Source organism: Engraulis encrasicolus, chromosome 4, assembly GCF_034702125.1.
Source record: "Engraulis encrasicolus isolate BLACKSEA-1 chromosome 4, IST_EnEncr_1.0, whole genome shotgun sequence".
NCBI classification, from domain to species: domain Eukaryota; kingdom Metazoa; phylum Chordata; class Actinopteri; order Clupeiformes; family Engraulidae; genus Engraulis; species Engraulis encrasicolus.
The window spans coordinates 12,422,376-12,438,222 of record NC_085860.1 but is presented as its reverse complement, the minus strand read 5'-3'; the positions used below and the strand labels follow the sequence as shown (position 1 = coordinate 12,438,222).

Here is a 15,847-nt window from a genome sequence, read left to right as displayed (position 1 = left end):
TGTTCCAATGAAGGAGTCTAATAACATGAGTGACATGACCAATTTCAATAGACCACTCACGTTTTCAAAACTTACCATGAATACCCTCAATTTTTTTCTCATAAATGTGTTCCTAGGCCTGAACAATACAATCTCAACAGCCCAATGCCATTTGTAAGGACTTAAATTGCATTCTGCTATTAAGGGCATAACAGACTTACTCTTCTTTTAGTCCCCTGCGCCCCTTAGCCGGTTGAGTAAGAGGAAAGGAAGTGCATACAGTACTAGAAAAGATGCGCCCAAACGTCACAGCCCACACCTTGCATCCCAAAAACCCCAGGACATTTCCCAGCCCTACCCGACACTTTCACACTTCCTGTTGATGTGACTGTAGCGCTCCTTCATCCTCACCCATGTGTTTTCCAGACGGGGCTGGGTAACAGAAGAGCAAAAGAGAGGAGGGAGGGAAGTAGGGAAACAGGGTGCTTCACTTGGTGGTGCTTCACTTACAATGGGGGAGATTCATTCATTGACTTCATTCACCTCCCTTAAAAACATCAAGTGCAACACATGCAGGCGAGTCGTAAAAAATTGTAGCCATCACTGAAAGAAAGCGCCCGAAACGCTGGAACTCACAATAAGCGACTGTGTTCACTAGGGTGTGGTACTTTGCAGCCTTTCACCAGACGGCATGAGAGAGAGAGAGAGAGAGAGAGAGAGAGAGAGAGAGAGAGAGAGAGAGAGAGAGAGAGAGAGAGAGAGAGAGAGAGAGAGAGAGAGAGACAGAGACAGAGACAGAGACAGAGAGAAAATGTGTGTGTGTGTGTGTGTGTGTGTGTGTGTGTGTGTGTGTGTGTGTGTGTGTGTGTGTGTGTGTGAGTGTGTGTGTGTGTGTGTGTGTGTGTGTGTGTGTGTGTGTGTGTGTGTGTGTGTGTGTGTGTGTGTGTGTGTGTGTGTGTGTGTGTGTGTGTGTGTGTGTGTGTGCTGGCGAGTTCATTCCACTCACATGCTTTTCCTTGACACATGGCCATCAGTAGGCTACAGACCAGTAGTCATCGCAGCACAAAACCTGTACATTTGCTCTGACCCTCCCAGGCACCCTTAGCAGTAACTTGTGAGTAATGGTGTGTCAAATATTACTTTTCACTTGGGCCAACAATGACTTTCCGAGCTACCGCGGCTCCATCGAACACATGGGGAGAGCAGAGCCAGTGTTATCAATCAGTACAAACATAAAAAAATCCCTCTGCACTGCACTCCACTGCACTGCACTGTCCCAACATGTCTGGCTGTGTATGTAGGTTTCAGCAAACACAAGGCCAGGCGTGATGGGGATGTTTGGCAGCAAATAACACAGAACAGCTGCTTCGAGCAAGCGAGCAACTCGCGATGCAAGGACGACATAGTGGTGGTTCATGAAGGTCTCCTTCAGACGGAGACGTCTGGGGAATATAATGAGAGCCATGCCTGGTCACCTATTCTCCTGTGACTGCATGACTGGCGTCTGTAAAGCATCAGTTGTTACACAGAGCCAACACCCTCCTCTCCCACCAATATGCAGCTGCAGTTAACTGTACCACATATGAACTATGAGAGACAGAGGGGGGGACTTGGGCTGAAACGACTTGGCTTCAGATGGTTGGCGGCAGGGCTCTAAATTAACACACGCCAACACGCCAAACAGGGGTGAAAATTCATTTTGGCTAGTAGAAAAAAATACCTACCCGCCAATTTGGCTAGTAGTTCCCGAGTACAGTAAATTATGAACGGTAAACCGCTGCTCTGACGAACGTTAGACGGCGAGATTTCCTACATTACCCATGGACACTAGCGTCACGACGTAGCCTCCCACAGTGGGCTTTCCAGTGCAGCGAGCGGCAACTCCATGCTGTTGCGCGCGCCAGGATTGAAAACATTCTGTCAGCTAAGCTGCGCTCACACTATTCTGACAGGCAGCTCTCCTCCTATGCTCTCGTCGCTTTCGCTACAACCTTTTTACCGTCACTACTGCTATATGAACATTGCTGTAACAGGCTGCATTTTTGAAGCAGCGAGGCCCTGGCCGTTTCAATAACAGGAGTTACGCAGATTATGCATAGAGCTACTTCTGTTCTGTAGACTTATGTTTTGTGCGAGTGATGAGAATGTGGCGGGGGTTAGCGCAAGGTTCTGTGCGTTGGTGTAACCGTAATAATAGTGACGTTAAAAAATGAGTGGCTGTGGAACGAAATAGCGACAAGGGCAGAGGAGGAGAGCTGACTGTCAGAGTAGTGTGACCGTAGCTGTCAGTTCAGTTGTCTTCTGAAATGTTCCGAGTCCTGGCGCAACTAATGCCCATACCACGCCATCGGAAAGAAAAAAAAGCAACCAACGACGAAGCTGTCGAAGTAACAACGGAAGCGAATATTCCCGAGATAATATTTACTTTCAGTTAAACTAGGCTTCTTGTCATTTTGTTGCGCATGGTAGAGAAGAGCTCCTCCTCTCTCCTCTCATCTCTTCTCCTTCCTTGGGGTGTGCGTAGGCCTATGTGAGGTTTTGTAGTGTTAAGCTGTGTGCTTGGTTACTGTAGGCCTATGTTAAAGGTCTGTTATGTGAGTGGCTTGTGTGATGTGATTCAGCTGTTTTCAGAGGAATTGAACAAAAACTAATCAAATTGATTATGCCTAAGTAATGAAAGTAAAAAATAAAGCAGAAGTTAAAAAAAAATGAAAAAAATATATAGCCTGTAATATGCTTATTATGTAGGCATATAGTAGCGTATGCAGGCCTATGGTGTATCTGTGTTGTAGAAATAGTTGAACAAAATGACCATAATTTAAAAAAAAAAAAAAAAGAAAAAGAAAGACTAGCCTAAAGCATAGTTTATTTTGGCGAGATAAAAAAATGGCTTGTTGAACTTCTGTTTGGCTGGTAAGAAAAAATGTCCACTAGCCAAATTGGCTGGTGGTGGAAAAAGTTAATTTAGAGCCCTGGTTGGCGGCACATATTTCATCCCCGTTTTCTCTGAGAGCCATCCAAGAAAAGCTCAGGCTGTAGGATCATAATGCTGATTGTGAGTTCTTTAGGGTTTTTTGTTTTGTTTTGTTTTTGGCTCTTTGACTCCATCAGTAGAGAATCCACCCCTTCACCCCACCCTTGCCCCCCCCCCCCCCCCCCCATCCCCATCCATCCCCTCTTGAGAGACTTATAAAGCTCCTGTTTCACTGGCTCCCACCCTGCCTGGCTTCCTCTCGGCCTCACTCTCTGTGTGTCCGTCTGTGTCTGTCTGTTTCCTGCCACACGCACAACAGAAAATGTCTGATTTCATCATGGTTGCATAAGCCCCTCCAAATATAGCTGCCGACACACATTACACAGCCACCGACCCATCGACGGCTAACTCTGTGACGTGGAATATACTGTGTGATTAGCACGACCAAGTTCGTGCTGTGGTCAACGGACCAAAGTACCATATTAAAGCCGCCTTGATCCCTCATCAAGGGATGAGATAATATGAGATGCTAAAAGCAGAGTGATAAAAGACTATAAATCATTAGCCCAATTTAGTGGAGCGAATTAATGCGGAGCCCAGAATTACAAAATGAAAAATCGGCACAAAATGGACTAGGAGGCAATAGGCTTTGTAATCAAATCCTTGTTAAAGTCTTCCTATTCCTCTAAGATATTGCTGTTGGAACTGAACTACTGCCACGTTGTTTACATAGTTTGTGTGGCCCTCTGCCTCTGGGCCGGGAAAGGCTGGAAATAGAGATTTGATACATAGGGCCTATCATTGTGGAAGGATGAATGCCACAATTATTGTATTTAGGATTGATGAAATAATACCTCGATAACAAAACTGTGACTTTTTCACTGTAATGGGTTGGGTCACAAGAAATCACACAATTAAATTTCTCATTTTGATTATTGTTATTTATTATTATTGTTACATTAATATAATATGTCTATGCCATTGCCCACTTCAAAAAATGCTATGTACAATGATGATATACAGTAGTTGTGTTAACAAAAGAACAATTTCCTACATTATTGCCAACAGTCTGGTCATAAGTTAAACAGAGTTACACATTGAAGACCTTGTATTTTTTCAAGAAAGGTTCAACAAAAATCTTGTGTGTCTACATGGCAGTCCTCCAAATGGACTTCAATGCTGTGTATGCACTGTGATATAACACAGACCAAACACAACATTTCACCGGTCGTCCCACTTTAGTTAGAGAGCAACAGTACAGTGCAGCTGAAACCTTCACCGCTGCAGATGTGTTGCAGTAAAACAAATAGTCCTGCCGTGATATTATGGTTAAAGTTGGTTGTTTATGTCCACCACCAGAGCACTGTTTCCACAACCCTTAAGAAGGCAGAGTTGGGGGAAACGTACCCCAGTCAGCTGTTTGCCTGTTGTGTCGCCTGTCTGTTCGAAATGTCTCCAGAATGTTTTTTTCATCGCGTGACCTCTGACCCGAAGTGAGTGTGGGTGGTTGTGAAACGGGTCCACAGGGGCCTGTGTCTCTTGGCTGCGCTCCAAGGAACTTCGGAGGTCCTCTCGAGTGATCCGAGAGAATATGAGAAATGATGGCAGCAGCTTCCGGTTTGTTTTTACATTACCTAAAAAAAATCAACACAGGTGATAGAATTTGCGAAGCTTGGGAAAACCCCAATTTGGACACCGAGCCAAGACAGTGTCTCGAGGGGATAGTGACTAATGTCTTGGCGAGAGTCGAGAGATAGCAGACTGACTGAGAAGATCCCTTCAGCCTCTTCTCTTTTCCTTTTTTGTTGTTGTAAACGTGCCAGATGGTGCAGCTGGAGGAACACAAGTGCATGCTGGGTCATGTGTGTCACGGTTCATCGAGACACTGTGGTCACATATCAGTAGTGTGAAATAGAGGTCTTCACACATCACTTGCCCAAGCTTTTAACTCTTACTGAAGTTCTCATCCAAACTGCGTCTGTACTGTAAAAGTAGTAGTGACATTTCAAGCAATTTTCCCTTCTCTGCATCAGATTCGTTTGATGAGTGTGAAAACTTCTTTTTTTTATCTCTTGGGATATTTTTTTCTCATCCAATGTTCATTTGAAGTAGAGAAGTTATTTTCCATAGTGCATCCATAGCTGTGACATTTCAAGCATTCTTCTCCTCAACAGATTGGTCTGCTGATTATGAAGTGTGCAGTCTTCTTTTTATCTTCTTCTGCATATGTTTTTGTTTGCTTCTTTGTTTCTTTGTTCTTTATTGATTCAATACCGTCTTAAAGTTTGAATGTGCACCCCCTTGTGATACATGTGAACATGTCAGTAGTGGAACATCCATTTAATGGTAAAATGCAACAATATAAAATATTGTTCTGTTTTCTGTTTTTCTCTTTTGCACAGTATCCTACTTTGGAGACAGTTACTGTAAAATACATGCCATCCAAGACCTCACCAACTTCCACGTCACTCTGGAGTTCAAGACGAGTAAACGGAGTGGACTCCTGCTCCTGGCCGCAGGGGTTGAAGACTACCTGTCTATAGAACTGTATAACGGCAAGTTACAGGTCAGTATGCTCTGCTATGTATGATATGGTTGTGCTGTGTGCTGTGTGTGTGTGTGTGTGTGTGTGTGTGTGTGTGTGTGTGTGTGTGTGTGTGTGTGTGTGTGTGTGTGTGTGCGTGCGTGCATGCATGCGTGCATAGTGTGTGTGTGTGTGTGTGTGTGTGTGTTTTGTTATGCACTGTATGATGTGGTTGTGCTCTTATACATGCACGTTTGTGAACTGCGATCATGAACTCAAAGAAGACTTAAGGTTACAAATTCAGCATACTAAAGAATGTCTAGCATTTCGGTTCCAATGATCGACATACAGTACATTGATGAAGTTATGATTTTATATTTCACATTAAAAATTAGTTAAATGTAGATTTTGCTGCCATGAAAAAGTTGAGTTGTATAGCCTTAACATAAATGCTACATTTTGTATCACACACACACACGCACACACACACACACTTTGCATGTACAGAAAATACCTAATATCTTGTTCTCTCTGTGTTCTTTTGTCAGGCGAGAATGAACATGGGCTTTGGAGAGGTGGTGCTGTCATCAACACAGGGCCTTCAGTTAAACAACCTCCTGAACCACCACGTGTCTGTCAGCATGAAGGACGCCAAACTCACACTGTCAGTTGATGACCTGTTTCACACCGACACCGACATTCGAGCTGGCGAAGATGACCTCAACATCGATATAGGAGTCTATCTCGGAGGCAAAGACGACGACTTGGACGTGTCGTATCTCAATCCCGCCATCCCCCCGTTCCGGGGCTGCATCGACAACGTCCATTTCCTGTCCCATCAGTTCGATATACTTGCCTCAGAGACCACGGACTGTCATGACACAAAAACGGCGTGCAGTTCTGAGTTTGAGGTGGCTGACGGAGAGACCGTCAGCTTCATCAGCCCCGAGTCCTTTGTGTCCATGCCCACGTGGGTGAGGACCAGCGGTGACATCCACACGCTCGAGATGTTGATGAAGACCACTATTGAAGATGCACTCTTGACCTTTCACCCTGGCAGAGAGTCGGACTTCATCGCTGTGGGGCTGGTGGGCGGCCATTTGAAAGGTGTGGTTGACTTGGGAAACGACGACATGGTGGTTCTCGACAACATGAAGGTCCAGCTGGATGACGACCAGTGGCACAGGATCAGGATCGAGGTGGCCGGCGACAAGTTCGAGTTGAACGTTGACAGCGAAGCCACTTCTGTTGCCATTGACGGATCTGAGAAGCTGGACTTGGTCGGCAATCTCTACCTAGGTGGAATTCCGCTCAAAATGAAAGATGTATTCCGTTCTGCAAATTACTTATCAAGGATGGAGGAAGAAGTGACATCTGAATCGTTCATTGGATGTCTGGGGGAAATCAAAGTCAACAACAAGGACAAGACTCTTCAGGATGCACTGGTCACCAAAGACGTTCACGTTAAATGTGAAGGAGAGGAGTATGATTACTCAACTGACTACTTTGAGACCCCCACAACCACTGCCCCTGTTAGAATTCGATATGTTGACGTAGTTCCTGAGGAAAGACACTGTTACCCAACTGCCGACATGCCAGAACTCTTCAAAAATGTCTCAAAGCTTCTCGATGTCTCTGCTTTGCTTGTCCCTGAGGGAGGAGAGGCCTTCCTCGACATCAACAATCTACATCCAACCTTTGACATAACGGCAGCCGGCATTCGGCAGTCTCAGATTATTTTTACCCTTCAAGACGAGCCATGGTATGGAATAGTGGATATGAACTTGAGCAGCAGGCGGACAAACAAATTTACACTTTTAGATGTGGCCAGCAAGAAAATTAAGTATCTGCACGATGGAAATGAGAAGTACGGTGATCAGATCCAACTGGAGGTGGTGGCCCACAGCAGTGGTTACCTCCCAGAGTGCCTGAAGACCCCTCGGCGGTACGTCGTCCCAGTGGAAATACTCCCCGTCAATGACGTCCCTCAACTGAGTACTGGAGACATTGCCATCACTGAAAATGGACGCACTCGTCTGAACCCCAACCTCATCAAAATCGTTGATACAGACAGTCGATGTGATGACTTGTTTGTCCATGTGATGCCGGGGTCCAACACACCTGAGGGGTATCTGGAGAATACCCAGCAGCCAGGAGTGGCCATCGATCAATTCACCTGTAGGCAGTTGAAAGCTGGTCTCATCTACTATGTCCATAAGGGCGGGAGCAGCGCAGGGCTAAAACTAATGGTATCAGATGGCCAAAGTTCCAGCGAACCAATCACAGTGAAGCTTGCTGTGACGCAACCACATCTCAGCGTCGTGACTAACACTGGCATTCTAATGTCTCAAGGTGAGCAGGCTACCATTAGCACACAACAACTAGATGTGTACGTCACTCCCAGAAACGGAGATGTTTTGTTCAATGTCACTCAGCCCCTGAGATATGGCGAGCTGCAGATCACGCCAGCCGATGGCATGCCAAGAAAAGTAACCCATTTCCATCAGACAGATCTGGAACAAAACCTGTTGCAATACGTCAACACAGACACCAGTGATATGGAAGACGCAGTGACTGAGCATGTCTATTTCAGTGCCCATCTTGGACAGCAGTCTCTGAAAGACAACACATTTCTCATTAAGATCATACCTGCTAAAGTGAAAATGGCTACCATGGTGCCGCTATCGGTAGAGGCAGGACAACAAAAGGTTATTTCACAGGCGGAACTTCAGGCAACCATGACTGAGAAAACCTTAGACCCAGACCTAATGTACTATGTCCTTGAGAAGCTTCCCACCATGGGCACGCTGCAGTTGAAAGGCAGAGATCTCGTGGAAGGTGCCATGTTCACACAACAAGATGTGGCAGATTCTCAGGTGAGCTACACTCCAAGGGTCCAAAGAGGGACTGAGGCGCAGGACCAATTTCAGTTTAAAATTCTGGCAGACGATCAGTATTCTCCCACGTACACATTCCCCATCAATATCCAGGCAGGCTCTGACTCTGCAGCCAGCACCCCATCCAACACCCCCCCGGCCACCAGCCCGGCCGTTTTAACCAACATGAAGCTCAACGTCCCTGAGGGAGGGGAGAACATCATCAGCAAGGAGCACCTCTGGATAGAGGCGGCCAACTCGGCGGACTACGTGTACAGAATCGCGCAAGGCCCTCAGTATGGTCACATCTTCAGAGAGTCCCCACCTGGCATGCCCAGGTTTGAAGGCTCAGTGACGGTTTTCAGCAACGAAGACCTGAAGCTGAACAGGCTGGTTTACAAGCATGACGGAGCCAGGTCAGGTGATGATTACTTCACCTTCCACGTGTACGAGCAGTCCGAGGGCAGCTCCAACAACGACAGACAGGATGCCCTGAGCGGAACCTTCATTATAACGGTGCAGTCCAAGAACGTCCACGCCCCTGTGCGCGTCATCGACAAGACCTTCAACGTCATCCGGAATGGACAGAGGCTGCTCACTACGGACGACATCTTGTTCGCCGACCTTGACTCTGATTTCAATGACACGCAGTTGGTTTATGCCCGTGAGGGGATTTTGTCAGGCAACATAGTGTCAGCTACAGATCCCACTAAGGCCCTGCACCGCTTCACGCAGGCGGACCTGCGGGACCACAAAGTCCTCTTCGTCCACACAGGGGCAGATCAAGAGCGATTTCAGCTGCAGGTCTCTGACGGCGTGCATAAGACAACAGCCTTGTTTGAAATTCAAGCTGGAGATCCCTACCTTGAAATTGTGAACAACAGTATTGCGGTAATGGACCACGGCACTACAAAGACACTCAACACAACATTGCTGAGTGCCGACACCAATTTAGATATCCAAGATGGTAGTGAAGTTGTGTATGTGATGACAGCGCCTCCAAATGATGGGAGGATCATTGTCAGCGGGATCGAGGCCTCACAATTCACACAGAATGATTTGAAGAAGGGAGTGGTGTCATATGAGCATCATGACTACAGTCTGAAGTCGAAAGACTCTTTCAGCTTCACAGTAACATGTAAAGACCTTTCAGAGGACGGAATATTCCGCATCAAGATATTCAAGAAAGGATACCTGACTGAGCCGAAGGTGATCAACAATGGAAACATAATCGCATATGAAGGAGAACATACAGTCATCACTCAAGATCATTTGAAGGTAAAAATCCCTCTTCATTTTCGTGTAATGCAATCTATGATACATGAAATATATTTTATGTATAGAATCAGTGATTGGTAACCTGAAATGAAACACTGCCTACCTACTTCCACATATTCATACTGTTAATGTACTTAAGGTGATGTTAGGTGATGTTCAGGTGATTTACCTGGCTTAAACATGTTCCAATTAGTGTCTCCTAAATGGCTGGAACACTCAAGTTGACGATTCTAAAGCCTGCTTGTGCATCACAGCACATTATTATGAGCGTTATCTTGAAACTGATTTGCCCAATTGGATAACATAAATTTTTGAAGCAACATCAAAACATATTAAAGCAATCAAAACTGACCTTATCAAAAGATTATATCTTTTAAAAGATTGATTCTTTTAGATGTCTTCAAAGTACAATGTATTTTGTTCCTCTACTCTTATGTCCTTTGGTTATGTTTTTTCCTTTCTTAATTATTTTATTTTTCCCGGGAGAAGCCCTAATTAACTCCACACGAAAAGAGAAATGATGTGTCTTTGTGCAATGCACATCAGACTAATTTCCAACAGGCCATAGTCTACAACAAGTGAAAAACAACGTTTACCCAGAGGACGCAATCTTTGAACCAGCACTCTTCATCATCAAACTTTCAAAGTTTGAGGCGTAATTATAATGCTCCATGCAGCTTGCTGTCTACTATTATCCTTTGTTTATTAAGAAAGTCTATATAAACAGCATCATATTTCACCATGAGGGGGTTAAGATTTGACATGTATCTGTATCAGTGCCCAGGCCGGGATTTTCGTTGACAAAATTTAATCAAACAGATTACTTCAAAATAACGAAATTATCGTAAACGGATCAAAAAAGTCATAAAACTCATTCTTAACTACCCTTAGATGGAGGATCTGGGTAAACACGTCTTTGTACTGTCGTTGCACAACGTCGCCTTACACATCATACAGTCATACACTTTCAAAGGTCCACTTTGTTGCCTGATTCAGAGTTTACACATAAATCTGTGTGACACTCAACAAATGTCTGTCCTTTGCAGGGTCATATTTGTTTTATGGCAATTTGGCGCAATGCCGTAATGCCTGGGCACAGAAAGCATACCTCATATTGCACATCATCAAAACTAAATTGGTGCTTGCTTTGCTGAAGGTCGAACTGGATTTTTCGGTCTGGTGCTTTCAGAAGGCCCCTATAATCCCCTAAACTAAGAAGACACATACACAGTCACTCTATTTTTTTAAAAGGTATTTTTAATGTGAATGTAAAGCAGTTGATGTCTCAAATTGGATTACAAAGCAAGATTATTTTTAATGAATAGTACACCTTCAGAATTGAAATCCCTCCATGTATTCTTGGACCTTTCCACGCCAAGTGAACAGTTCTCCACGCACTTGCGTCTCAAACAATTCTGAGAGAAAGTTTGAAATCACCTTTCATAAGTGAAATGGTATCCTTCCTCTTCCCTTACTTCCACAACAGGTCGAGCAGCCTGACATCCTGCCCACTGAGATGGTGTACAGCCTCAAGGAGTACCCGCGCATGGGCCACGTGGTGAAGATGGTCAACGACTCGGAGAGCGCAGCGCCGCCCACGCTCGACTACATCCAGACCTTCACGCAGGAGGACGTGAACAAGGGCCGCATCCTCTACGTGTCCACGCCGGTGCAGGGCTCGGACACCTTCACGCTGGACGTCAGCAACGGCTTCACCTCGGTGTGTAGGCTAATAATTAAGGCAAAACGGACATCTTATGGTGGTCACTGCACTGTAAATTGAGACAAGAAACTGTCATACGTTTGTACATCAGTATACATGGGCTCTAAATTTTTGTTGTCCCCTGGCTGCGTGAACCTAGCTGCGCACAACTCAACCTCTGATTGTTGGAAACCGCTGTCGGTCAAAAAATTAGCTCACGTTGTTGGCTTCCAGTGTCTTGCCCCTCCTCACAACATCGTGTTTACAAACATTGTGAACCCATGTGTCCACTGCCCATTGTCCATCATTGTTGACAGTCCCTATGACGCATTCACTTGAAGATGCTAATGGCCAGGTCTGGCCACTGAGATCCCCATGGTGATACGAAATCAGAGTCCAGGCCAAAGTCCTAAGTTAAATGTGTGAAGCTCATTTGTCTCTGGTTACCTTTTGTCAGTTTACAGTTTATTTATCCAAATGTTATTTTTTCTCATGGAGTCCACAACCTGTGAAATATGAAATTGGCTTTCAGCTTAAGGAGGCGAATACATTGAAACAGAAATTATATACTTTCATAGCCACTTAATGCACGTCTTACCTCCATTGGCACGCTGTAATAGTCATTGAAAAGTTAACTACCATAGTACTACAATAGTATGACATAACACAGGGCCTTTAGTAATGCACTAGGACTTGGTTATTACAAATTTATAAACTATGTCTTAACGGGGTACACATTTTGACGCCAGGTGGAGGACCTGGAGGTGACCATTAGCATCGTGCCGCGCCTCATCCCCGTGCAGACCTTCAACTTCACGGTGCGGGAGGGTGGCGCCGTGGCCCTGTCCCAGGAGCTGCTCAACATCTCGCATGCCTTCTACCGCATGGCCAACATCGAGTTCATCGTGGACGAGGCGCCGCAGCACGGGGACATTCGCTACCTGGAGGGAGACGACTTCGAGCTGTCCTCCTTCACCTGGGACGAGGTGAGTGTGTGATGAGAGCTGTCCTCCTTCACCTGGGACGAGGTGAGTGTGTGATGTACTGTAAGCAGGGAAACCGACAGGAGGGGGGCAAAGAGGTCAGTTGTCCTGGGCAGGGCCAATGACAGCTTTGGCTGGGCCCAGGACAAAGTCATCGAAAAAGGGCCCTCCCATACATACAGTACAATGTAATGAGAACCAAATTCAGGGCCCTACTTTTCCCTGGGCCCTGGACAACGGACATACACTTCGGCAACACAATGTGTGTCAGAAAAAATAAAAGCATAAGAACACAGCTGATTAATCAGGAAACAAAGCATATGGGGAAAAAATAAATAAAAATTAAATGTTAGATTGTAGGTATGCCGTGACTGTCTACCCAACTGAGCATGCCCGTTGGTGTAGAAGCTAGTGTACCAGAGTTTGGTGGCCTGAAGACCTGGTTTTACAGGACAACTTGCCTCCCCTTCACTACAGAGTCACAACTGGTTTTCACTGCTCTTGTACTGACATCATTCTTCTTTTTTTGTGAAAATCAACAGCTATTTAGGGAGACTATATTGACCACTTAATAGGAGCCATTCACTTAAAAGGTCTTCTACTTGGCAGAATGTGTGTGTGTGGCCTTCACTTAAAAGGTGACTACCTCTCTTTCCCAGTTTTGTCATTTATAGCCGCAAAACCTAAAAAACATGTCATTACAAGTACCGAGTAATAGCAACCAGTCTTCCTCCTCATCTTTTCTGGGAAGCAGTGGAAAATAGGAAACATCTCCTAAATAACACAAAGAGTAGCCTATACTTCAGGTTCTCAGAGCGAGATCTTCCTGGAATTCTTGCTCAGAACACTCGGTGACTACTGAGGCACGACCATCTTTACTACCAGTGTGGTTTGAGGAACCTGGAAGGAATGACAAGACCATGAAAGTGTGTGCTCTGGCGGAAACGCGTCATGGGTCCTGTGTGTGTGTGTGTGTGTGTGTGTGTGTGTGTGTGTGTGTGTGTGTGTGTGTGTGTGTGTGTGTGTGTGTGTGTGTGTGTGTGTGTGTGTGTGTGTGTGTGTGTGTGGAGGTAGTTAGTCACTCCAGTGTGGAGCCCAGTGTGTAGTCCAGCCCTCTGCCCTACTCTGTTCCTACTCCTCCTCCTCCTCCTCTTCCTCCTCCTCTCCCCTCTTCTCCTCCTCCTCCTCTCCCCTCTGTTCTACTCTGCTCCTCCTCCTCCTCTCCCCTCTGCTCTACTCTGTTCCTCCTCTCCCCTCCTCTCCCCTCCTCTCCCCTCCGCTCCTCCTCCTCCTTCTTTTTACTCCTCCTGCCACACGGTGGAAAATCTGACAGTGCCGCTCGCTTGCTCTCTCGTTCATCTGCCTGGAGCCAAAATAAACGGGCTCATATATTCCCATAATAATGCATGTGTGCACACAGAACCTTCCTGCGTTTTGCTAGAAAAAAAAACGGGCTTCACTGTTGTGAGCTCCATCTGAACTAATGGGACCCACATGCTACACTCCATGATTCAGCTAAATCTGATTAGCCCAGTGAAGAGCTATATGGAGGGAGAAAGGGCTCGATTCAGATGTATCAGGAGGCTCTGGACATACTATCAGCATCTGTCAGGTTACAGTATGAGCGGAGGTCCTCACTCCACCAGCAATGTGTAAAAGTGTGATCTCTACTCTCACTGCTCTGCATTATATCCTTGAAGTTATGCAACCCAGCTAGACTAGTTACGAGGGAGTCCGAGCGGACACCAGGCATAGCAACCCTCTCTCTGGAGTCTTGAGTGCTTCCACATTGGAGCTCAGGACTGCAGCACAGCAGACGAGCTGTGGGCTGGCGCGGGACTGGAGCGAGAGCGTAATTGTTCCCCAAATTAAAGACGGATGTAGCGTGCTCTCGCTCACAGACATCTCTGGCCACAGTTCTCCTCTGGAAAGCCATGTGGGAGCAGAGAGAGGAGGCCCATCTCATGCCGGCAATCTTTCCTCTGCATTAAGGGGAAGCAGTTGTATTCTCTGGAGCGGCAGGGGAGGACGGTGGGACTGTAGAATGTACGTAAGCGAATATGTGTTGAAGAAGAACATTGAAGCACAACTTTCAGCTGACTTAAGTGTTATCCAAAGTTTAGACTAAAAAAAAAAAAAAATCCAGAAAATAGTAACGCAACACACTTAAAATATGGATACACATCAAAGGACACGTGCAGTACAGTTCCTAACTAAATCATGATGTAGGAATGTTGGCAGGTGGGCCAGGCTGCTGCTGCTGCCTATGGGGATGCTGGAAATGTAGACATTCATATTGCATCTACTGTGCAATGGGACAGAGAACAGGCCCAGAGGCGGACTTTCCATCAGGCAAACCTGGGCAATTGCCTTGGGCCCAGAACACATCTGTCCTCTATAGGGGGCCCAGCTGTCACACCAGTAGTGGTAAACACATAAGAAATAGGCTGGATCTTAATTGTCACTTACGTAAAGTAATTGAAGATCTATATGAGACAAAATAATAAAGTAGCACCAAAGCACAGAATTGTATGTCTATAATGACTTTTGAGTACCCCATCTTAATTCTTCGCCTAGGGCCTCAAAATCGCTAGATCCGCTCCTGAATAGGCAAAGGATTCTGGGAAAAGAGGGCTTCTCCATCAAGAGAACGCAGCTCACTTGGCTTTGTTGCTCATCAGGGAAAATGCAGAGTGCTGCCAAACACACATTCCGTATCAACAAACTGCCGGCATCGTCACTCATTTACAGTCATGGTGCATTCAGAAGATATGGGGAGAGCCTAAAGTGCATAACAGGATGTTCTGAGTTGATGTTCTCAGTGTTTGATGTTCATTTAGCAAATGAAAATGAAAATTGAGAGGCAGTTATGCCGCAATGCAGATTGGCGTCAACGTCTGCCTGTGAATACTAAGGCCTCCTTAGTGCAAAACCCAATTTAGCATCATTTACCTGATTCAGGTATGACTGTAAAAGCTGGGGCGCTTATTAGTACTTTGTGTACTCGTGAAGAGGTGATAAAAAATCCAGGCTGTGTGTGATTAATTAGTAGAAACCATGACTGTGTGAATTACATGTAATTAATGAGGGGTATTTGGGTATACATGTCAAAATAGCCATATTTGGTATTAATCATTTTAAATTGGGTGAAACACATTGCTAATTATTTACAGGGTCCTCTTCTCGCTTCTACCAACAGAATTTTAAACATCCTTTTTTTACCCATCTCTCTCTCTCTCTCTCTCTCTCTCTCTCTCTCTCTCTCTCTCTCTCTCTCTCTCTCTCTCTCTCTCTCTCTCTCTCTCTCTCTCTCTCTCTCTCTCTCTCTCTCTCTCTCTCTCTCATAGTCTGACAGCCTCTCTAAATTGGGAGTTAGATACGGTTTATTTTCATTTCTGATCAGATTCCTAACTGCTAGTCAGCTATCAGGCATGGCATGGGGTATATATTCCTCCCCGGCTCCCCGTCTGAGTTTGCGCTCATCTGCATCCAATTAATTCCACACTGTGCTGTGCTGTGCTGTGCTGTGCT

The 15,847-nt window shown here is 45.6% G+C and overlaps 1 protein-coding gene across 1 annotated transcript in view; it reads left to right on the top strand.

Annotated features, from left to right (window-relative positions):
• Positions 1-15,847, top strand: part of cspg4 (chondroitin sulfate proteoglycan 4) — a 64,397-nt gene that overhangs the window by 28,589 nt on the left and 19,961 nt on the right. The window contains exons 2-5 of the mRNA XM_063196710.1: positions 5,356-5,519; positions 6,026-9,631; positions 11,118-11,351; positions 12,083-12,319. Coding sequence (XP_063052780.1) covers positions 5,356-5,519; positions 6,026-9,631; positions 11,118-11,351; positions 12,083-12,319 — 4,241 coding nt within the window. The remainder of the gene's footprint in view (positions 1-5,355; positions 5,520-6,025; positions 9,632-11,117; positions 11,352-12,082; positions 12,320-15,847) is intronic.